The 24,832-nt window shown below is 35.2% G+C and overlaps 1 protein-coding gene and 1 long non-coding RNA gene across 3 annotated transcripts in view; both read left to right on the top strand.

Moving 5' to 3' along the window:
- Nucleotides 1–10,059, top strand: part of LOC126967380 (fructose-bisphosphate aldolase) — a 31,732-nt gene extending 21,673 nt beyond the window's left edge. The window contains exons 7-9 of one of the 2 annotated variants that reach the window (XM_050811822.1): nucleotides 1,261–1,360; nucleotides 2,507–2,706; nucleotides 9,275–10,059. In XM_050811822.1, the coding sequence (XP_050667779.1) occupies nucleotides 1,261–1,360; nucleotides 2,507–2,706; nucleotides 9,275–9,370 (396 nt within the window). In that variant the 3' untranslated portion in view covers nucleotides 9,371–10,059. Of the gene's footprint in view, nucleotides 1–1,260; nucleotides 1,361–2,506; nucleotides 2,707–4,004; nucleotides 5,651–9,274 lie in introns of those variants that run through there. The other variant, XM_050811821.1, reaches the window with a different exon arrangement.
- The window catches only part of LOC126967401 (uncharacterized), a 557,714-nt gene that overhangs the window by 17,912 nt on the left and 514,970 nt on the right, over nucleotides 1–24,832 (top strand). The window lies entirely within an intron of this gene.

The following is a 24,832-nucleotide window of genomic DNA, read 5'->3' as shown; positions in this document are numbered from 1 at the left end:
ATCTAGGATAAATTTCGCATCGAACGGTCATAGTTTCATCTCGATACGATCAGTGGTTTAGCCGTGATTGAGCTTCAAACAAAGACCATTTTCATAATTGTATAGATACAGGTTAACAAACTTACTACTGATGTGAGGCTGGTGTCTTTTTAAAGTAATGGTAATGAATCTAATAATATACAATCTAATAACATCATGTACTATAAGGTAAATTTCTCGAGTTATTTTTATTTGGATGGAAAAAGGACAAGCTATCGTACGAGTCACCTGTTGTTAAGTGATCACCGCCGCCCACATTCTCTTGCAACACTAGAGGAATCTGTTGCTGGCCTTTAAGGAATGTCTACTTTTTTTGAAGGTACCCATGTCGTATCGTCCCGGAAACACCGGATAAGGCTTAAAGCTTAGAATAATAACGCTTAGAACGTGAGTAGGCCCAAGCGAAATGAAGCAGTTTCAATGTGGTCGTTTATGACCACATACGTTTCCCGCTACGTCAGTGCCAATCTGTCAACTTCCAGAACAATCAGTGCCTGAAATTTAATTGAAAAATTACTAATTGTGCAGTAAAAGGCTGTCATCAACAAAGCGTCTTATCATAAAAATTAGGATAAGAAAATCACATTTCACACCTAAATACTATTTCACAACTTTTAATTTAACCTAATACATTCGTCAAAACAGCAAAATGTTTTTGTAAACAAAACAGATGCTAAAAAAAAATATGTTGCCAGCTATGAAAGTACTATATACCCCGAGATCCTCCGCTGGGATAGTTTTTTGTGTTTATTGGTAGATATTGAAAGGAGGCTATGTACGACGCCACATGATGTTAATAGTATTCAAAGTCAAAGTCGAATAATCTTAATTCAATTAGGCTTAAACTAAGCGCTTTGAATAGTCACTATAAATATTTCTTTTAAATTACTGAATGTAAATCTGAAAAGTTGAGCTCGTGAGAACATTAACGGCCACTCTTTTTAACCGACTTCAAAAAAGGAGGAGGTTCTCTATACGTCCGTATGTTTTTGAAGTGAAACTTCTTTATCGACGTATGAGAGAAATTTTATAGCGAATCATCACGATTTTCGGTTACGCGCCATTTGGTTTTTTTTAAATCCAAGATGGCCGCCGCGCAAACTTATGTTTTCAACAATATTGATATCGTATCTGAGGTTCTCGAGGGTGCAGAGAACGAATTCTCCTTATCGAGTCAAATTTAAAATTAATACAATTCAATAACTCGCTAATGTTTGACAGGTGACAGCTGGTCAGAGTTGCAAGAAGACTTACACACCAATGGACATTGGCCGTGCTACAGTCACCGCGTTGCTCAGGACAGTACCCGCTGCTGTTGCCGGTATGGATTCTGACACATATTATGAGATTATTTATACGTATAGATAGACTGTGACAGCAATGAAAAGGTCGAAAATAATTTAGGTTGACATATAATAGGTAGGGTGCGTAACTACTACGTAAGTCGGTAATTCCTAGCCAACAGATATGTTTGAAGCGTTTAAGCAAAAAGCAAACATATATTGTGAGCTATAATATTCCAAGATTTTTGTTGTGATACCTTAGTCATTTTCAGATTTTTTTTATGACAATAAGGGATGAGACGAGCAGGACGTTCAGCTGATGGTAATTGATGCGCCCTGCCCATTACAATGCAGTGATTCTTGAAATACCCAAGAATTCTGAGCGGCACTGAATTGTAGTCAAATCAAATCAAAGAGCGCGTACACCTTAAAGGCTGGCAGCGCTCCAGTGATTCCTCTGGTGTTACAAGAGAATGTGGGCGCCGGTGATCATTAAACACCAGGTGAACGGTACGCTCGTTTTTCCTCCTTTTCCATAAAAATCAAACCAAAAAAAATATTTCGTTGATAAATCAAATAACTCTGATATACTTATGATTTTTTTTTTACTACAGCAGCTCAGTGTTGCTCATAAACAAATCTTTTATAATATTTCTGAATTATTTAGTGATAAGCTTATCTTAAATTAAGGACTACCTAACGGTTAAGGATATTTTAAAGTTATTTACAATAGCTGGTTTTGGACTTTTATTATATTGACATTTTAATCATTACTTTTATTTTAAACAATTTGTTTTGTTTTTAAAGTGATAACCATCACTTCTAGGATTAATACACAAATAAAATTTGAAAACAAAAGTTTATGAACGATGCGGGGCGAACGACCTCTGGCGTTCCGTGCCAGTATTCTCCCAAACCTGAAGCTACAACCTGAGAGTTGAACAAAGCATACAAGATTTTATGACGATGCGTCACTCGAACGGTTAGCTCGGTTGGGAGAGCACTGGCACGGAACGCCAGTTTACGTATAACTTAACTTAAAAGGCAGATTTCCCCAGAGAAGAACGATCTAGAAAATCTGAGGTTGCTCTTTTTACATAGTTTGTTACAAATAGTGCGTTTTATTTACCATCAGATGAACTTCTTATTACTCTCGTTACTTATAAAAAAACATCATATTCCAGGAGTGACCTTCCTCTCTGGTGGTCAATCGGAGGAAGAGGCTTCAGTGAACCTGAATGCCATCAACACAGTGGACCTGAAGCGTCCATGGCCCCTGACGTTCAGCTACGGTCGGGCGCTCCAAGCATCGGTGTTGAGAGCCTGGGCCGGAAAGCCTGAGAACCTATTGGCTGGACAGCAGGAGCTTCTGAAGAGAGCCAAGGTAAGAATTACTTATTCTTGATAGAAAGTTGCAAACAATCGAAGCAAGATCACTTCTATTGAGACCCCTTTTGAAGAAATCAATAATTCACATAAGTCACATAAATGCCTTGAAATAAACTAGACAGTTTTCATTTCGGAATTATTTCAATAGTGGGAGGCTCCTTTGCACAAAGATGCCGACTTGATTATGGATAGCACAATGGTGCCTATTTCTGTCGTGAAGCAGTAATGTGTAAGCATTATTGTGTTTCGATTTGCAGGGCGCCTTATCTAGTTAAATTACTGGGGAAATAAGATTTAACATCTTAAAATCTTATGTCTCAAGGTGACGTATCCAACAAAAGCAATTATTTATTATTTTGAGATGGCCAATTCCAAACTTTTTACTTTCTATTATTCAAGTTTATCCACTCTAGAATTGTTTTTGTATGCATGGTTATTCTTGCACAAATAGCACGTATGTAAATAGTATTTAGCTCGTAGAGTAGTAATTGTTTTGTGTTTTAATTACATTTATTGAGGGTCTTTTGTAGCACCACTGGCACCTGTAAAAGATCCTTGATAATGTCCGTAAATTGCTTTTCGATGGCCGTTTTGGCACTTCTTTCGCTAATGATGTTTCGTATGATGAGATATTCCAAAACGGTCCTAATACGCCAATCTTAGATTAAGGATTGGTCTCCGTTGCGCTCCAACTAGATACCGCACTGCCTAAGAACTATAGTTTTTTTATTACGGTATCTTTATATTGTAGTGTGTGTTGGCTATTTGTAAAGATGCTTGTGTGCGTGGCATTTTGACATTCAATGACATCTTTCAAATTTTGTAACATACGCTTCGTGTTATTTTACATTGAAATTAATAAAATACAAAATACTTACTGATATGTGATCCGTGTGTCTTTATTTCTTGTAGTATTATTTTTACAAAGTTTTACTACGCAACCCGGCATTTTATTTTCAATTATTGGCAAAGTTTAACAGAAAATGTGGCATGTCAACGCCACACATTGTTCGAGACTGGTTGAGTACGTCCACTTGGGCCTGTAGTATTAGTTGCCGCAATTTGACACCACGTCTGCAGTATCTAGTTTGAACCCAGCGAAGACCAAACCTTAATCTAAGACTTATACCACAGATACTTATATTTCTCTTTGTTGAGGATTAGATGCATTAATATTGAATGATTTATAACATTGTGTTGCTTTTTGTAATAACTTTATTTATTTTTTCCTCACGCACTTCTCACCTTTGCACCACGCTCCGACCACTTCAATGTTGCCATTACAAATAACAGGCCAACGGGCAGGCTGTCAGGGGAGTCTACGTGGCTGGCTCAATACCTTCCTTAGCAGCCTCCAAATCTAACTTTGTTAAATCGCATGCCTATTAGTTTAATAATCTTACTGCCAGTTGCAGAAAGCATCCATGAAGTTAATATTTCATTAAATATAATAACGGTATTACTTTACACTTTCTTTTTCATTTTGACAGTCAAAGATAGCATGAGATTAACGGCCGTTTTCAATAACCTATCTATCCTTAGTTTAACTTACAAGGTTGACAAATCTATCCTTTTACGCTTATTTACATTTCGACATAACTATATGCATTGGACTATAACTATATTGGACATAACTATGGATGGATGAGATCTTGTCATTAAACGGTGATAGCAATGTATCCGTAACTAGTGATACGTTATTGGAAACGGCCGATAATGAACCATTAACTGTAAATATGCCTTCTGCAACTAAATAATAAATAAACAAATAAATAAAACACTTGTAGTGTAGGGATGACTAAAAATTACACAAAATTATAAACACCAAAAATGAAATCAGTCTTATAATAATTATTACATTCTTATTGAAATGACAAAAAAATTTACAGATATTTTGTTTTAGCCTATTTTTCTAAATTTATTTATTTTTAAGGATCGCATCCCCTTTTGTTGTTTTTTATAAAAAAAAAACTTTATATAGATTTTAGTATTGACTAAAAAGTTATTAATTTACAAAATTTTATTTAACCACACAAATCTTCATTATTGATCAATATGATAGGAACATGTGCATTTAATATTTTAAATATGGAAATTTATATATTTTAATATTAATTAATGCTCGAATCTAACTAGAAGGATTACTATTCGTTTAAGCTTATATAAATATTTATATATGTAAAAATGCTAATTTACCAGAATTACATGTATAGACAAAACTAACATTTTTATACTATGTTTTTTGACTGACAAATACACAGATTGAAAATAAAATTTGCTACACACAAGTTAACTATTGTATGTTGAGTATTGTCAACTTGGAGTAAAATTTGTATTACTTACTTATTAGACTAGAATAATCATAGTTTCTCAACCTTATTTTGCTCACCGCCCACTTTGGGAATATGTTTTTTTCTAGAGTATTTTCGTGTATTTTTTTGCCGTTTTAGACTATATTTTTTAATCTACCCACGCCCCATCTGCGCCATCTCAATGCCCCCTAATTTTCTCTGGGTCTTCTACTGCCCCCCCGAAGGTCTCAAACGCCCACAAGGGGGCGTTATCGCCCACGTTGAGAACCTATAGACTAGATTCATATGTAGTGTTAGCAAGTAAAAAATCTTTTAAGTTGCCAACATGATGTTGTGTAACTTGTTGGTTTAAGATCCAATCGCTAGAGGGCGTTGTAAACAAATGTTACTCCAGTATGGCATGTAGTGTGAGCTATATGTAATTAATATTTTTGTAGTTAGCACTAATATTTGCTTTTGCACCATTTTTGTATGCACTAGATCCATGTACCCATGCATTATTAATATGTAATATCCCTATTTTATTAGTTATAACCTAGAATGTTCTAAACCTAGTTCCTTGTTGCACTAACATCAATGTAGAGCTTCTTGTTACGTTGAAATAAATACATTTATATATTGTTTTTATTTTTATTTGTTTTATTCACCTTGTTTTATTTGTTAATGTTTGTGAAAGTGATTCGGTACTTAGGCTGAGATCTATATATTTCACCGGTGGGAGGCTCCTTTGCACAGGATGCAAGCTAGATTATGGGTACCACACTACGGCGCCTATTTCTGCCGTGAAGCAGTAATGTGTAAGCATTTCTGAGTTATGGTCTGAAGGGCGCCGTAGTTAGTGAAATTACTGGGCAAATGAGACTTAACATCTTATGTCTCAAGGTGACGAGCACAGTTGTAGTGCCGCTCAGAATTTTAGGGGGTTTTCAAGAATCCTGAGCGACATTGCATTGTAATAGGCAGGGCGAAACAATTACCATCAGCTGAACGTCGTTCCGGTCATGTCCCTTATTTTCATAAAAAAAGAATTGAGCGTACTTAGACTTTTATCAGACTTTACTTACGTAAAGCTTAAGTGTTTGTGATAAAACACGAACTTGACATTTTGCATTGGGCTATCTTAGCTTAATATCAGCATAATTTAAGCTGTCAAATGACTAAAAACGAAATCAAAGATTATGCCAACCTTATACTCAGCTAAGTTTCACGTAAGCAAAGGCTGAGCAAAGTCTGAGTACTCTCTATGGATTTCAGCCTTAGTGCTTGTATAGAAGGAATTATTGAGGCACAAAATTCGTCCATTATTTTTGCTTTAGTAATTTCTCTGGCGTTGCTATGGTAACTAGGGCCACCTTTAGGTGACCCGCATGCTCGTTTGTGCAACATAAATTGATGGAAAATGAAAATACAAATACAAGACGAGCAGAACGTTCAGCTGGTGGTAATTGATACGCCCTGCCCATTACAATGCAGTGCCGCTCAGGATTCTTGAAAAACCCAAAAATTCTGATTGCTACTACAACTGCGCTCGTCACCTTGAGACATAGGATGTTAAGTCTCATTTGCCCAGTAATTTCACTAGCTGCGGCGCCCTTATGACCGAAACACAGTAATGTTTATACATTACTGCTTCAAGGCAGAAATAGGCGCCGTTTTGGTACCCATAATCTAACCGGCATGCTGCGCAAAATTCGCTCAGAATTGTTGGATATTGTAAATGTAATGGGCAGGTCGTGTCAATTACCTTTAATTGAACGAAAAATGAATTTGATAATGTTAGTCATCGACGTACACAACCTATAGCTAACTTGGTGGTATGTGATCCTTACAACCCGCGAAGAAGAAGCGCAATCGCGGTGGTACTCATAATTTCGATTTTTCAAGAAAACTGATGGGCATGAGTCATGCCATTTCTTACAAAAATAATAGGTGTCTGCTTAAGGATACAATGACAGAAGTGAAAGCTTTCATCATGTCAAGGTTCATATTATGAAATACCACTATGCACCCCAAGCGAAGTAAGCTACGGCTTATTCCTATCCAATACCCAATAAATCCCGATTCCACTGATTCCGGTCTATAGAATCCAATTCCACCGTCTCAAAAGAAGTTTCACTTCTGCAAACAAAATCTGCAATTATGACCGTTATTACAGTGCCCGCACCTTAAACCCGTCGAAATTTTATCAGATCCCCCCATCACTCTGAATCAACAAGGGCTAAAGAAATTCAAAGGGTTCTCTCAAATTGCCCCCTTTAAACAAAAACCTGGCAGACCAATTTAGTTTCGAGCGCTCTAATTCAAGGTTTGACCGTTGACTTGTATTCGCTTTCTTAAGCGAAAATAAGATGGCGTCTATGAGGTTACGTATTCCTATTGGGAATTATGTGAGCCTGCTTCACAATGACATTGATATTTAACTTAAAAAATAGCGACATCTTAAGTCAATTTCCTAATATGCAAATATTGGGGTTGAGCAGGTTATCAACTGTAAAGTTGATCCTGTAGACGAAGCCACAACCTGAGAGTTGAACAAAGCATACAAGATTTATCAACGATACGTTAGTCGAGCGGTTGGCTCAGTCGAAGAGCGCTCACACAGATCGCCCGGTTGCGGGTTCGAGTCGCGCATCGTTCATAAATTTTGTTTACTAATTTAATTTATGTAATTTTATCTTCATAGAAACAGGGATTTTCTCTGTAGGTTAATTGCTTCTAAGCAAGGAGTGGCAAAGAAATGCAATAGAATCAGAAATAGGATCACACCCATATTCTGTCCTTAACGCAAAAGACTAACATCAAGTTCGTCTATATATTAGATAATTTATACGTCTAGATACAGTCTCTTGCTTTTAGACAACCGATAACAACAGGCCAGTAATATAAGCTTAGTGTGCGTGACAAGCTACGTCTAACACTCGATTTGTTCCTATGACACTTTGTGTTAGTGTGCATGAATTGCTCAACATAGAGTTTAGTTCTAAAGTCTATATTTTTCGACGTTTTCACAGCTGTCATAGACTATCTGGACGTATAAATGATCTTAGATACATATATATCAGAGTACTAGATCTGTGTTTATGTAAAATAACATCAGGGTGACTCGCCCTTTGATATCGCCGCGATATGAATTGCTCGATAAGTTTATTGGGGGCTATAGATAATAAAACCTACAATCTTATAAATTTGCCGCCGTTGCTGTCTACTCCAATCTTTACAACACAGATATTGGGTTGTTATACGGCTATAGGGATTAGCTACCTTTATTGATTGGAATACGAAAATTGAATTAACGAATAAATCATAATAAATTGAAATAAATTATATTAAAATGTGCAGATATTTATGCTCCAATTACATACAGATCAGATGATTGTGTGCGAGGCATCTTCACACAAAATACTTCTTGATGATATGTGATCCCATTGTCTTTCTTAATTCTTGTAGTTTTACAAAGTCTTACTACGCAATCTGGCATTTAAGTTTCAATTAATGGCAGAATTTAACAGAACATGTGGCACGTCAACGTCACATATTGTTCGATTATGACTTGCGTAAGTATTTACTGACATACAATACAACGCCCCACTACTTGTACCATTTTGCGAACACATGGACTAATCAGTCAACACTCTACATAATCATGTAGAGTGTAGACAAGAACATCCCGAACACCCATAAGCGATGTTTTTATCGCACCAATCGCGTAGGTACTAATGTAGCCCCACAGTCAGACAGGCGCGCAAGAGTTATCCTAATATAGGTAGTTTATACTTGAGAAGCGGAAACATTCACCAATCAACTGAGGCGAGTTTTTGTGAATATAAAATCTGTCTCGATTACTCATTTCTATCATGAGATTTTTATAATAATGAATTGTAAAAGTGTCTACTATTGGCTAGCGATTCACTGGATTGTATGAAACGTGCAGTTATTGACAGATTGATAGATGACGGCTATAATCTTGTAAAAAACGGAGATAGACGAAATCCACTGTGTTATGTGCAACTGTTCGCTTTCAAACTTAGCCGGATTATACTTCGTGGCCAATATTTACTACAATGTCAAACTTGTGTCAAATGACTGCACGTCCCGCCTCTTTTCGTAGTATTTACATCCTCTTTGGCGACCAACGCCACCTATGCAACACCACAAAAAACACAGATTCTATAAAAATTGACTAGACTAAACGTGAGAACAAAAGGAGGACTTGAAATTGTTTGTAACGATTCTTTCTTTTTCTTGTTTCAGGCTAACGGCCAAGCATCTCAGGGCAAATACGTTGCCGGCTCAGTAACAGGTGTGGGCGCCGACTCTGGCCTCTTTGTTGCCAATCACGCATACTAGATGCCGTTGTAGTGTAGCTGTTGTATTCGTCGAGTAAACGTAACACTTAGACCTACACGTAACTGCGGTCATTAAATAGTTCTCTCGATGTGTAACAGATGGCGCTTATGTCAAAATATTTGTAATTTATAAATCGAGACTTGTTATTGCTTTGAAATCGCTATGGGCTATTTTTACGTCGATTATATTATAATACATAGCAAACAACGCATAATATACGTCTTTATGTTTATTGGACATAGCTTACGGTTGATGATTGTCTATTTTTACGATAAAAATTGTCACAATAATGACAATGACACTAATAATTTATATACGCGCGCAAATTTATTTCGCCATGTACATGTATTTTGATTTATGATGGATTTACAAACGTACCCGCAGATATTGTTGACTTTATAATTAGAAATTTGTCTCGTAGTCATTATCTAGATGTCTTGTGTACTCTGTGGTAATTAATGTTGAGATTTATCAGTCATTTTAGTATCTACATTTCGTATAAGTATCATAGACAATGTAATTTGTTTTTATTGCTTTCGATATAGTTATACAGATTATAATAGTGTTATTATTTTGGAAAAGATATTGTATTAATAGTTAATATGTGTAAATTATTTACAATATCACCTATTTTAGTTTTTAAATGTATTTTATAATGTATAAGAGTAAAGTTTAACTATTCAATCTAATTGAACGTTTTATTTCACGAATTTTCTAACACTTAGATGTATTAGACATTCCTATTCGCTTAGTCGGTGGCAGATCATAAACTGGTTGAATGCCTCAAATAAGCAGCAGCTGTCTTCGTATCGAATCTGGGATGCGGACCACGCATGGACACCAAGGATAATAATAAGAATAATTAAATCAACAAATAGTAAACACTTTCCGAAATACCATTACCTAAAATAAATCAACCAAAAATGTGACTCTATTAGGGTCAAGTCTTGTTAATTAGAATAAAATAATAAAATTAACCCTGCAAGCAAAAATCACAAATAAAATCTGCATATTCTGCTATGGAACCCTGAAAATGGCATCAATGTCTACAGCGAATGCACTGAATACAATATTTTTCATTTTTGTCTTCGCTGAGAAAACCAGAGTAGTACATGCACTAGGTATCGGCATTGGGATCTTTAGGTTGAAAAACAGAGAGTTTATCGTCACTAATAACTAGATAAAGATCTGGTGTATCTTCATCAGAACATACATAATCTAGACTCCAACACTGGTTTTCTTGGTCTTTCGTTTGTTTTTCTTACAGCTACTCGTTGATTATACTAACAATTATTGTTCTATGTCAGGCCCTAAAATTGTTTAACGCCCATTCCTTATTTGGTTCGTTGGTATGACAAAACAGAAAGAGGGTAGTCCGAGATATACTATAGATTTGCGCAGTTTTCTTATAGCCTATTGTTTGGGTTTTCACGGCTTCAATAGCCTTTTTTCAGATTGGCATTTGCCATGCTTTTCGGTTTTGTAACAGGTGGGGCAATGTTGATTACAAATATAGAGAAAGAGAGAGAAATAGTAAGCAATCACCAATATAAAGACATGCCTAGGTATGGTAAAATATCAATATAAAATCGTTGATGTCCTAATATGGAATGAAATGAAATGAAATGAATCGTGGTAACATAGTTGTTAACAATTAATATATCGGCATACAAATATTTGATTGTCAATATTGGAATTTTTATACTTATACGTCACTAATAAACATTACATAGCACGCCCGCAACGAACCCGCTTGTAGAGCTGTGTCGAAGGGTCTGACCGTCAAGGATGGTTTCATTAAGGTGGAGTGGAAGAAAAGGAGACCTCCTAGTCATAACCAATGTGGCACAGCACCGATAGGACAGAACCAGCTCCTGCGTCCCGTAATCCCAGCGACGTATATCTACGTCTCTCGCTTTCACCACACCACCAAGGCCTCCGACATTGTTCAGTACTTGGTGGAGAAGACAAGGTTCCGGTTGGGGGTCGAAAAGTTGGTGACGCGTCACGCAGTAGACTTCAACTCTTTTGTTGTTCGCGTACCGACAGAACATATCTCAACCTTCCTGGACGTGCAGCTGTGGCCGAAGGGGGTCGTGTTCCGCAAGTATCGCGGACGTCGCCGACCGCCGGAAGCTACCGAACCCGCGCCCACATCGCTCGAAAATGTGACGTAGATTTAAGTTATATGTCATAATTATGTATGTTAGACTATAAGGTATTTATTTTATGGGCCATGTAGCCTGAAATACAGGAATTATTATTATTAATTATAATATAATATAAAATAAACATTAGTTTGTAGGTACCTATCAAAAAATTACATTTAAATACTATTATTTTTGGCTAAAGAATTCTTTAAAACTATAAAAGAATTTATCTATTAGGCATAATTTTGATTTTTTATGCATTTATGTTTTAGGCATCTCTCTAATATTCTTTGGAAGGTGGTTAAAGACCCTAATACACATAACATTTGCGGTACTATTAATACTACTTATAGTTATAGTTAATACTATTCAACTTTTTTATTATTAAATATTCGTGAAATAATAATACCAATTAAATACTACATACCTTGCTCTTACTCAACAACTGATTCTGCGGTATTCATTTAAGAATAATACGAGAAAAAATTACGTACAATTTATCTATATATCCAATCAAATTTGCGACAACAGTGTAACGTTCTCTCATTCGCAACTAGTTACGCCTAAAGCCGCACGCGAGCTGGTCATCGAACGAGGGTACCAGGAGGGGTAACAAGATACACATATTGTCTATTCTTGACGCTTAGTTTTAGAAATATTACTGTATTCCATATTTGGTACCTTTCCTTTAATATTGACACACTTTTACACAAATTATCTTGCCCCAAATTAGGCATAGCATGGGTTGCAAAACATTGATATAATATTTGATAAAATATACTTACTTAAACATACATAAATACTTGTAAACATCCATGACTCGGAAACATACATCTATATTGATCATATAAATGTTTGCAACTACCGGGATTCGAACCCAGGACCTATAGTAAAATTATTACTATTATTATTACTAGCTGACCCGACAGACGTTGTTCTGTTCATTATAAAAAAAAACCGTGTGCGGGTGGAATTTCGTAATCTGCTGACCTCTACTCAGTGGAAAGAATATTCCTACCAAATTTCAAGTCTTTAGCTCTAATGGTTCCAGAGATATCGTGACGTGTGACTATATACGCGGAAATCTCTTATCAGCCTAACTGAAATAATGATTTGTTATGATTGTTAAAAGCATTGAACAAATTGCATCTTTTAGCATTTAAAAATACGGAAAAAGCCTTGAAGTAATTAATTAGGCGTCATATAATTTTATAGAAGATATTATGACTATAAAAAACTAGTAGAAATAACAGTTTAATGAAGAATTTTGGAGCATGATTGAACACCACGCTCGCCCGACCACTGCGGATAAAATAATACTTATAAAACTTTCCCACTCATGGTACCTACATACTTGAGTTTCATCGAACTCTCGTATGAGGGCATGGAAATTCACGGACCAATGACACACCTCGCTTAATTAATAGACTTAATTAAATCTCACACGGTACTCGATATTTACACAACACGGGACGATTGCGATCCGATTTGTTTAATCGTGTTATTTTATGTCGACGTCGACTGAAAATCTATACATCTATCGTTGATATACTTAGTCCTATTCTGTATTCCCCCCATCAGGCCACGGTACAATTTTTTTGTCTTTTTGGTATCTAACCTTCACATCCAATAGGTGCCCATGATGCTCGAGTAAATCCCTATTTAGTCTCTTGGGTTCCACTACATTAAAATTATTTTGTCAAATGCTGTTATCTGTCAGGCAGTACCTGGTAGATAACTATGATATTTGCTACTAGATCTATCCCACAATTTAAATGTATTAGGTACCTGCTCGATAACACAATCTATACATTGTGAAGCGCAAATGATGTCTTTATTCGATAGATAAGTAGCAAGCAGCCTATTCGTACCTTTAATTGGACATTATGAAACAGCTCCTTAGTGAAATAAAACAAATTGTGTTAATTGATTTAGGTATTTATAATTCGAATTTTTTAAACCGATTACGGCGGATTTAATTGTTAAAGGCTGAAAGTCGGAACTTGAGATATGATGTATTATATTCAAAAACGTTTATGATTTAGTTTAAATCTGTCATTTCAGAGACTAGGTAAAATATGTTTTACGTTCTCAACTATTTTTTTCTTGGTTTTTAATCCTATATAAAAATAGTTTACAAATAAGATCTTTAGTCATCATTATCAGTGCCTCTTTGCCCGTTTTTCTTTTTTGATATTTGTTAAGTGTAATGTTTGCGAAACTGAAGTGGCAGTGGGCAGGGCACATAGCTCGGCGGACAGATGGCCGTTGGGGCAGTAAGGTCCTCGAATGGCGACCACGTACCGGAAGGCGTACTATTGGTAGGTTTGTGGGGACAAATAAGATGGAACGTCGATCTGGTCAAGATCGCCGGAGTAGGTTGAATGAGGGCAACGGAGGACCGATTGTCATGGCGATCATTGGGCGAGGCCTTTGTCCAGAAGTATACGTCTTCCGGCTGATGATGATGATCTGTGCCTCGTTTTGCTTTTTGATATTTTTGTTTTTGTAAGTGTAAGGTAGACGTCAAAAAATGTTTCAAATCAGCTTAATTACGTAGGTCGCAAACAGAAGTCTACTCTTTAAATCCGACAATAATAAGGAAAAAAATCAAAACAGTTCAACACAGATTATTTCTTAGCTATTCAATTTCCAAATGTTCGATACGATTTTTTTAATTTTTTGAATAGGAAAATGCCGAGAAAGAAACCCTCATTTTTGGGTTTTTAAACACACGATTGTTTATCGGAGCTGTTGTTGTACTTATCGCACTAATGATTGTATCGCAGTCGTATGTTGTTTTAGGATTCTTAAAGGCCTCAGCTAATTTTTTTTTAAGGAAAAGGAGGACAAACGAGCGTACGGGTCACTTGGTGTTAAGTGATCACCGCTACCCACGTCATCTTGCAACACTTGGGAATCACAGGAGCGTTGCTAGACTTTAAGAAATGTGTACGCGCTTTTTTGAAGGTTCATGAAACTTATCGTTTAGGTATATAATATTAATCGGTTTTCTAAAATAGATTATTATATTAAAACTAGCTGAACTGGCAAACGTTTAATGGCCAAATAAAAAAAATTATAAAAATCTGGGGTTTACAACCTACTCTCAGATAGTATAGTATCATAGTTACACAAACATTATCATTATAATCAATTATTCTTAAATAACTTTAAAACTATTTTATATCGTTAACTACCCTTCCCGCCAACTTTTCTGGGCAATTTTAAAAGGAAGGAACGTTGGTATTCGTAAAATATAAGAACCATAAACCATCTAGGATAAATTTCGCAACGAATGGTCGTAGTTTCATGTCTAGGCGTGATTGAGCCTCATACAAAGACTATTTTCATTGTAAATTTATTTATTTTATTCAAATATATTTTTATATATATATATATATATTTATATATATTCAAATATATTTTAATATATATATAAATATATTTGAGACCTCATTCATTTGAAATGCGACGCGGTATAGCTGGAAAAACTATGTATTTTATGAATACTTAAACCATAAACATTTGTATTTGTATCAAAAATATTTGATCCTATTTTTTTTCCTGATTCGCCCTTCCATTCAAATTAAATTTATTCAAAACGCTATAAGCAAAAGTTTCCTTTTTATTGACAAATCCCGCAAGTTCAATGCACTTCTCTTTCTCAAATCCGTTTTTCAATTTCAATTTAACGTTGACCGGATCACGTGTGAGATGGGATGTGGGTACTAGGATCACATGAATAGACGACGTACGTGCAACTCGTTACTCGTATGTCGTGGGATGAAAAAAATTTAGACAGTTCGTTGAATACCCTGATTATTTTTTGTTTTTACGACTTTTTTGATGAGTCTGAGTCGTACTGGTATATTGAGATTTAGAACCTTTTTTTTTTTTGAGATTTTTTTTTGCAGAGAATACAGCTGTACACGCTCGGATATGTAGCATTCGGGTAAAGTCAGTTCGAGTCAAATAAGGGAGCGCTATCATTCAGAGCAATTGAAAATTTACAATGGATGAATAAAAAAAAAGTTTTAATACGCATTATTTACTTACACAGTTTTCAATTGTGTAGTTTGATCTTGCCAGACACTTTTTTATTCGAATTTGAATTCACATAGTCTTCTTCTCTTCGTTTGAAATTCTGCTGGTGTTTATATACGTGGCTTATTTTTGTCCAGCACCATTATATGCCTCATCTCGTATAAGCCAAGGATTTATCGATCAGGGTCCATCACGGTGAAATAACACACTAATAATATCTCAGTTTATTCACGCACAATTACTAGTATAAACCCCAAAGTACCTTTCTATATACTAGTATAAAAACTGAACAGGCTTTACATTAAACAACCGCTTCTATAGCTTCCTTACCATAGATAAAACAGATGTAGTAGATACAACTTAAAATTAGGTACTGTGAAATAATTCCTAAATACCGCTCAATATTTATAATAAATGTTTTAGTGAATTTAAATGACTTTTAATATAATACAAAGGTGTGTTCATTTAATTTGAACAAACGTTATTAATTAAAAAGATGGCGCTGCTAGATAGGTTCAAAATGCAATTAACAAATACTTATTGCATTAAATAATAAAGTTTATATTAATTCTAATATAAATTAATTTAAACAGTCAAATATCTTAACAATTAATGAAACATCAAACGTCTTCAAAACATTCAAACAGTTAATACAGTTTCTATTAAAATATATCAAATCTTAATAAATTATTTTAAAAACGGTTTTATGTTTTTTTACAAATAGCTATTTGTATTTAAATCTATCTAATCTATCTTCAAGAGTCCTAAGCGGCACTGCATTATAATGGGCAGGGCGTATCAATAACCATCAGCTGAACGTCTTGCTCGTCTCCTTATTTTCATAAAAAAAACTTTAACGATAAACTAAAACATAACAAAACTAAACAATTATTGCAGGCAGGTGGCGATTTGCGCCCATATATAACACGTATATAATGTTTGGGCAAAAATTATGCCATAATATATAAATATGCGTATTTTAAAAAAAATTGCTGCGTCCTAGTAATTTTGAATACTGCCTAGCTTTAGTTTGCCACTACAACTGAGTCGTACAACCCAGGCAAAAGGTGAAACACCCCTGCCCATCCACATTTCCACAAGGGAGCTTGGGGTCATCCCATACCCCACTCCTCGATCATCTCAAGTGTTTGGCGTTTAATCGAGCTTGTTGCTTCACTACACTACTCACTATTCAAAAACATATCTTAAAAAAGTAACATTTGTAAATTGACCCTTTTTTAACTTTCACCGATTCGTAAAGCCGTTTTTGTGGAGAAGAATCGGTGAGAAACTGGAAAATAATATTGTTATGACGGTCAAATTAAATAAAATCTAAGTAAACGTAAAAATTATTCATAAAAATAAAATTAGTACTTTCAAAGCATTAATCACGTGTAATTGTTACTGTGCTTTTAAATTAGATGTCAGTCTTCCTGCAAACGAGTTCTGTTAAGGTCTTGAAACCACGGGTTAACTAAAATAATAATAAAAATGTAACTTTTACCCAAAATTCTAATGTAAGAACGCTTACACGCGTTTTAATGCTTTAAAAAGTGTTTAATTTAAAATGTGTAAGACTCGCATTAATGAAAGAAAATACTTTTATTCATTATTTTAAATACTAGCTGACCCGGCAAACGTTGTTTTGCCATATAAAGTATAATTCACGCGATAGTTTTATAAGTAATAAAATATTGCCTATATTATAGCCTGTACATCATTTTGTTCTATTGTCAATAGTTTTTGCAGCGCACGCAAAAAAAGGTTTTCGATTTTACACCTTGTGTTACAAAATAGCAATTTTATTACGGATCCCTAATTTTGAAAAAAAAAACAAGCCTTTTCCTTCCTCGATAAATGGACTACCCAACACTGAAAGAATCATTCAAATCGGACCAGTAGTACCAGAGATTAGCGCGTTCAAACAAACAAACAAACAAGCAAACATTGCAGCTTTATAATATTAGTATAGATTATCATTTCCGAGATCTGAGGAGAAAGATTGCAAGAAAATTTTAGCGGGCAGGGCGTATCAAATTGCATCGATGATTCAATTCGTTATATGCCATTCCTGAAATTAGCTGTAACAAACGCGCTCGCAAACAAATAATTCTAAAAATCTTTGTTAGACTATTGTTTGTAAATACCACAAAGTCACTTTACACCTTAGATAATTTAAACGTCTAGATAGACTCTTGCTGTTAGACAACCGATAAAAATTGGCCAGGAATATTAGTGACAAGCTACGTTTTAACTCGCGGTTTGTATGAAACTTTGTGTTAGTCTGCGTGCATTGCTTAAAATAGGGTTTAGTTCCTAAAGTCAATTTTGTCGATGTTTTCACAACCGTCGTAGTTTACCAGTGGGAGGCTCCTTTGCACAGGATGCCGGCTTGTGTTTCGGTCTGAAGTGCGCCGTAGGTAGTGAAATTACTGGGCAAATGAGACTTAACATCTTATGTCTCAAGGTGACGAGCGCAATTCTAGTGCCACTCAGAATATTTGGGGATTTTCAAGAATCCTGTGCGCCGCACTGCATTGTAATGGGCAGGGCGTATCAATTACCATCAGCTGAGCGTCATGCTCGTCTAGTCCCGTTTAATTTTTCTAATTGAATTTATTTGCCCGTCGAAATTAATAAAAGCTTCAAATTGTCTAGGGTTGACGAGGGTAATAAACTTGGTTTCCTACTTGCCCGCCCGGGAAGGTTGATATACACTTGAGTGGCAATTTTGACAGGTTTGTCGAATAAAACGACGTGGTTTATGTTGTGTGCTTAGCAAAGCAAACAGGCCTTGGCGTGTCCCATTTCTACATGTTTGGTGTTATGGTCCTCTGTTCATATTAAATACTAGCTGACCCAGCAAACTTTTTATTGCCATATAAAGTAATAAAAAAATATAAATAATTTAAATTTTTGGGGTGTAAAAAATCCGATTCCCAAACCTACTGAATATATCGTATATAAAATTTTATTGTACTACAATAATCATTTTATCGATTGCCATCTTGCAACTCTATTGCGTATCTGTGGATGGAATAGAATAATATTAAAATCGCGATACAAAAATCGTAGACTGGTGAAAATTTAGTGTTGTATGTATAATAATTTCCACCGCTTTTCTTATTGCCAGTAAATATTATATTATTTTAGTACAATCATGACCGTAATGGATAGCCGAGAGCTGCTTTACTTATATCAAGTATTTAACCAATGGGAGACGGCATTGATTGACTGGCAGCAACAAACAAATTGCCAAAAAATATAAATATCTTTGAATATTAATTAAATATAATATAATTTTTTATCTAGGCATTATAAAAGCATCATTTTCTTCAAATTTGATTGATCAAATATATTTTGATGTCGGAGAGACAAATTAAGGAAAAAATGGCTCAATTTTTTAAAATGAGATAAGGAACGATACAAGCACGACGTTTAGCTGATGGTAATTGAGACGGCCTGCCCATTACAATGCGATGCCGCTCAGGATTCTTGAAATATTATTATTAATTCTGAGCGGCGCAACAACTGTGCTCGTCACCTTGAGACGTAAGTTGTCATGTCTCATTTGCCCAGACATTTCAGTTAAATATTCCGGTATACTTCATTTCGTTTAAAAAAAACACAATTTATGCAATACTGTACTGTGTCGCTATTGCTATGAGATAATCATAATCTAGTCCCAAGTCCGATCGTCTAGAGATTCCGCTGTAGAGTGAGCTTAGATTTGCAAGAGCGACATCTCAAGTCAATTTCCTAATATACATATATTGGGGTTGAGCAGGTTATCAGCTGTAAAGTAGATCCTGTAGATGAAGCCACAACCTGAGAGTTGAACAAGACAAATAAGATTTATCTTCGATATGTCACTCGAACCGTTGGCTCAGTGGTCAATGTCCCGCATCGCTCATTAATTTTGTTCCCAAATATAATTATCACCTTAAAAATAACAAATTGAGTAGTAAGATTTAGATACCTCACACTATTCAGTAAAACAATTATTATATTATACTAGCTGACCTGGCAAACGTTGTTTTGCCATATAAATTATTTTTTAGAGTCAGGCCGTTTCTTGGACATTGCAACATTGCTTTATTTTTTATAATAAACGTAGCCTACGTTACTCCTTATTACATCAGCTACCTGCCAATAAAAGTCCCGTCAAAATCGGTCCAGCCATTTCAGAGATTAGCCGGAACAAACAGACAAAAATTGTAAAAAAAATATTTTTTGTGTATGTATTGCTTGGATTGATATATTCATATACATGTAGAAATTGTAAAAAATGTTATTTTGGTGCATGTATATATATATATATATACATGCACCAAAATAACATTTTTTATATATATATATATATATATATATATATATATATATATATATATATATATGCACCAAAATAAAATTTTCTATCAATTAAATCGATACCTTTAACATTTTCATATATTTAGCTGAAGCAGTTATCTTGAACTTACGACTCAATTCAAAACTAGTTCCGCATTGTCTAAACTATTCATAGTTTCTTATGTGGCTATTGCAACTGTAGTAAATAATTAATTATCAACAGTAAAAGTGTTCAAAAAAAGTCCTAAGCCATAATTAGGTGAAAAAAGGGGATAAAAGGGGAAAAAATAATTATCTCCTAAACTACGCAAAATCGTAGAACATAGGGGTGATTCACCATGAGGCTTTCAAATTCTAGCTTTGGACGTCAACTTCTCGGCCACCTGTATATTGTATGTATAGATTAAAGACGTCTCCGTTTGGTTAAATACTCTTGTCTGCCTCGTGACAAAGCTCCTAGTTGTGATTAATAATTTAATATTTGATCCCTCAGCCCGGGGCTTAAGCGTAAATAAATAACCCAGATCTAGTTTTGAATAATGTTTCCTATTGTACTATTTTTCTTTATAACTATCTCAATACTAGTAACTTGTATAAAATACCGCTCGACCGGCTGAGATTGATATTGAAGTAAAAAAGTCGTATTTGAATGTCAATTTTCTCATAAAATGTAGCATTTTTAATAATAGTTGTTTTCAAATTAATCTAAACACAAAATAATTTATGCATTCGAACATATACTTTCAAATACGTATTTATTTAAAGATATATTTTAGGATACATAATAAAAATTATTGATTTTACATTTTTCATCCTGTATAGTCGTTTCAAATGCCATTCGAGCCAGCCTAGCGAAACTCTCTTAGAAAAAAGCTATTCACTCGATTGTATGAAACGTGCAGTCATTGATAGATTGACAGATGATAGGCTATAATCTTGTAAAAAAAGGAGATAGCCGAAATCCACTACGTTTTAAGCAACTGTTTGCTTTCAAACTTAGCCGGATTATAATTCGTCTTCAATTATTACCATACCATACATATTACTATTTCACACTTGTGTCAGATCACTGCACGTTTCATACTAAACTCAATTTCAATTTTTATTTAGGCAGTCCCGCCGCTTATTACGTACTCTTTGATTTTAGCAATTTATAGATATTTAATTTTGTACAATATTCTGAATGTTTTTTTATTTTTTCAAATCTATCTGGGCAACGATCCACCGCTACTATTTGTCGTATTGAACACCTGTTTCTGTTACAGGCTAATTGGTGTAAAGTGCAGCAAATAACAAGAAACACGTTTTATGTAAGTACCAGGTATTGTGTTGATAAAGGTGAATATACTCGACATATTGCAACTCTTTGTTTTATTTACTAGTGACCTTGTCAAACAAATAAAATTAAACACCCGATCGCTTCCAAACTTAACGGTATTATTGAAGGTGAGTAAATCTTCACCAGAACCGGTCTATCCATTCTTAGGCCCGGTATCTCACCAAAGCGGAGAGGAGATATGAGCTGTGCTTATACTAAAAAAAAATCTAAAAAAAAACAACTGATTTAAAAAAAACTATTCTAAGACAATAGATAATATAATATGCACTAAAAACTATAATAATAATTGCGTGTTTTTATACAATCTAATTAATGAATCTAATTCTAGTTACGATTACTGTTATTTTTGGAATCTGTGTCCTTCCGCCTCGACCCGCTCTCGCCTCTGTCCTCCTCACGACTCAAGCACATCTCACCTATAACTATGTATGTTGTTACAAACGTATCTTGGATGACACCGACTCCAAAAATTACAACAATCGTAACTAGTATTCGATTAATTAATTAGATTGTATAAAAATACGAAAATAATTTAATATTTTTTAGTGCATATTATATCTATTGTTTTAGAATAGTTTATTTGAAGTCGGTTGTTTTTTTTTAATTTTATTGTATTCTTGGATTTTTAGTGAATTTGAAGTACACTAACTAACAATTTGTCTAAATATGTGTAGATATACAAAAATTTGCAATGCAGCAATGAACGTTAGCGCTTTGCAACTTGATTACAGAGAGTTAGAAATTCTGCCGCATCCTTACTGTAAGTCGTTAAGGAGTCCCATTGATCATCACATTAAACTATGACAATTACTTAACCATAACTATGTTTTGGTAGATGACTTCAATATTCGGATAGCATAAAAAAGATTCGGCCAAGTATCGTTAATTTGCTCCTAAGAATTAAAGAGTTCCGTTACTTTTTCATGGATTCTGTAATCAGAACCTAACCAAACTCTCACCAAACTATCTTTGAAGTATATCATTACCAATAAAAGGAGAAACATCGAAATCGGCTTGCGCGATATTGAGTTATTCGTAAATTTATCATCCAGTTTGCTATACGTATGTATAGCAAATTTAAGACTTTTATGGTTTTCTCATGAAAACTGTCACTGTCAGATCTGGACCAAATTATAATTGGACCACACGGGAAGCACCTGCTTTCAAATAAAAAAAGACATCAATATCGGTTCACCCAGACAAAGTTTTGAGGTAACAAACATAAAAACCTTTTTTGAATTCGGTTAATAATAACTTAAACTAAGTTAAAATAACGAAATCTGATTTTAAAATACATCTCCTCTCCTCAACTCTTCGCCTTGGTGGATACCGGGCCTAAAGTTCATAGGCAACAAAATGAACATCTAAACCTGTCAAACGTAGAAATAGTAAATACTTTAATTCTGACGGCTTACCCTGTCACCAGCAAAATTAAGATTGATTTGCTAATTTAAGCATCAGTTTGATAAGTTTAATTTTTAGTGGTAGACTTAAGGGTCTACAAATGATGCTAGTAGTATTTAACATAACATCACTCAGTAATACACATCGATTTCTGTGTATACCTATATCAGTTGGTGAATGAAACAAAAGAATGCGAGTTTAGTACCCCAATGGATTTTATTGCAAGCGAAACATATTCTCACAACTTAATGACGAAATAAGGAGGCTATTAGGGTTATAACCTGCGAGGAATTCCTATTTGTTTCAGGCAAAACTCACTTGCAATATGTTTATGTCTGGCGTTACAGAACCGTTAGTATTTGGTATTTGCAAGAAATTTGATGCAGCGCACAGCCATTTTGTAGGATTGGCTGCACTGCCGCTGCAGTATTCCTGAATCGAAGTGGTTTGGTGATACTAAAGCTTGGACGATACACCTCCAAGGTAGGCAAACGTATTGTAGAGTAACTAATCAGCAGCTGACGCTATAAAGTCTGCATCTAATCACTCTTCGACAACACTTCCCTTAAAGCCTCGCCTAGTATCGGAATAGAGTAACTAATCAGCAGCTGACGCTATAAAGTCTGCATCTAACCACTCTTCGACAACACTTCCCTTAAAGCCTCGCCTAGTATCGGAATACTGGGCCTCGAAATCTCGAGCTATTGCTAATTCCGCGGTCACCTGAAGGGCAAAGCCAAATTGGCGTCGAAGAAGCTGGGCGTCACAGATAGAGCACTGCAATAATTCAATCCACTCCACATTATAGCGCTCTACCAAGCGCAGTTCAGCCACATATAAAGTATTGCTGCCATCTCTGGTCTGGCGCAATCCAGTATCAGTTCGATCCATTTGACCGCTTCCAACGCAGAGCAGCTTGAATTATTAGGGGCCCAGTGCTCTGTGAACGACTGGATCTCTTGTTCCTAAGAGCTGTAGGCGAATGATTACTGGCGCCGAATTCCACCTAAGCACAACACGCAACAAATTAGGATATAATTCCCACCATCTGGATGTGTGACGGTCCTCCACAGCGTGGTTTTCAAGTAACTTTCTTCCACGTACTACAAAGCTGTGGAATGAGCTTCCTTGTGCGCTGTTTCCAGGACGATACGACATGCGTACCTTCAAAAAGGCGCGTACATTACTTAAAGGCCAGCAACGCTCCTGTTAATCCTCTGGTGTTGCCAGAGAATGTGGGCTGCGGAAATCACTTAAGGCCAGGTGACCAAAACGCTCGTTTGTCCTCCTTTTCCATAAAACAATCAAAACTGATAATATGTAAGTTAATACTTATGCAAAGTTTAAATTAAATTTATTCAGAAGGTTTAGGTTTTCCCAAAAAAATGGGGTCTACGCGTTAAAGAACACATCAGCGCAGTCAAAAATAATGATCCTACAAAATCTGCAATAGCCGAACACTTGTTAAAGCCTGTATAAACCATTGGATCGAGCTGCACAATCCACGACTGATTTCTGCTGAACGCCAATACATCCCGCGGCTTGTTAGAGAAGCTATAGAAATTATAAAGCATCCCAACAATTTTAATAGGATGGTTTTAGGCTAGCGTAAACATGGAATCCCGTGGTCTCTTTCTGCAGTACAAATGTAACAAAAAGAACCGAAAGTATGGACGTCGTCAGTAGTGTGTTTCGTGAATTAGGGAATCAAAGACCAAAACGAACTAGGTGCCAAGTGGACAGATTGATGAACTATTTGTGTCGATGTGTCAAGTGTTTCTCGCCGCCTCCGCAGTCCTGCCGTGACCACGATTCATGCAATTGGATCAATTAATAAAATATATATCGTGGGTACCCCCGTCATAATAATTACAATATCTAGACGTATAACTGATCTTAGATATAAATAAGACTTATAAAGTAGCATCAAGCTAGCCATTGTCCATCCAAATGTCAAAATACAAATACAAAATACAAAATCATTTATTTCGCACTTTTCATATACAAATTAACATTTTATACATATAAAAATGTGAATGCGAATATTTTATTTAACGGAGAGGTGGTAAAACCAGTAGAATCTGCTATATTTCTCACTATTACATTAATGTACATACACAGACATACACGGACAGACAATATGACTAATCTATAAGGGTTTTGTATTTTCGT

The sequence above is a fragment of the Leptidea sinapis genome, chromosome 13, assembly GCF_905404315.1.
Source record: "Leptidea sinapis chromosome 13, ilLepSina1.1, whole genome shotgun sequence".
Lineage (NCBI taxonomy): Eukaryota > Metazoa > Arthropoda > Insecta > Lepidoptera > Pieridae > Leptidea > Leptidea sinapis.
Note: the sequence above shows the minus strand (reverse complement) of the source record. Positions and strands in the feature narration are given on the sequence as shown.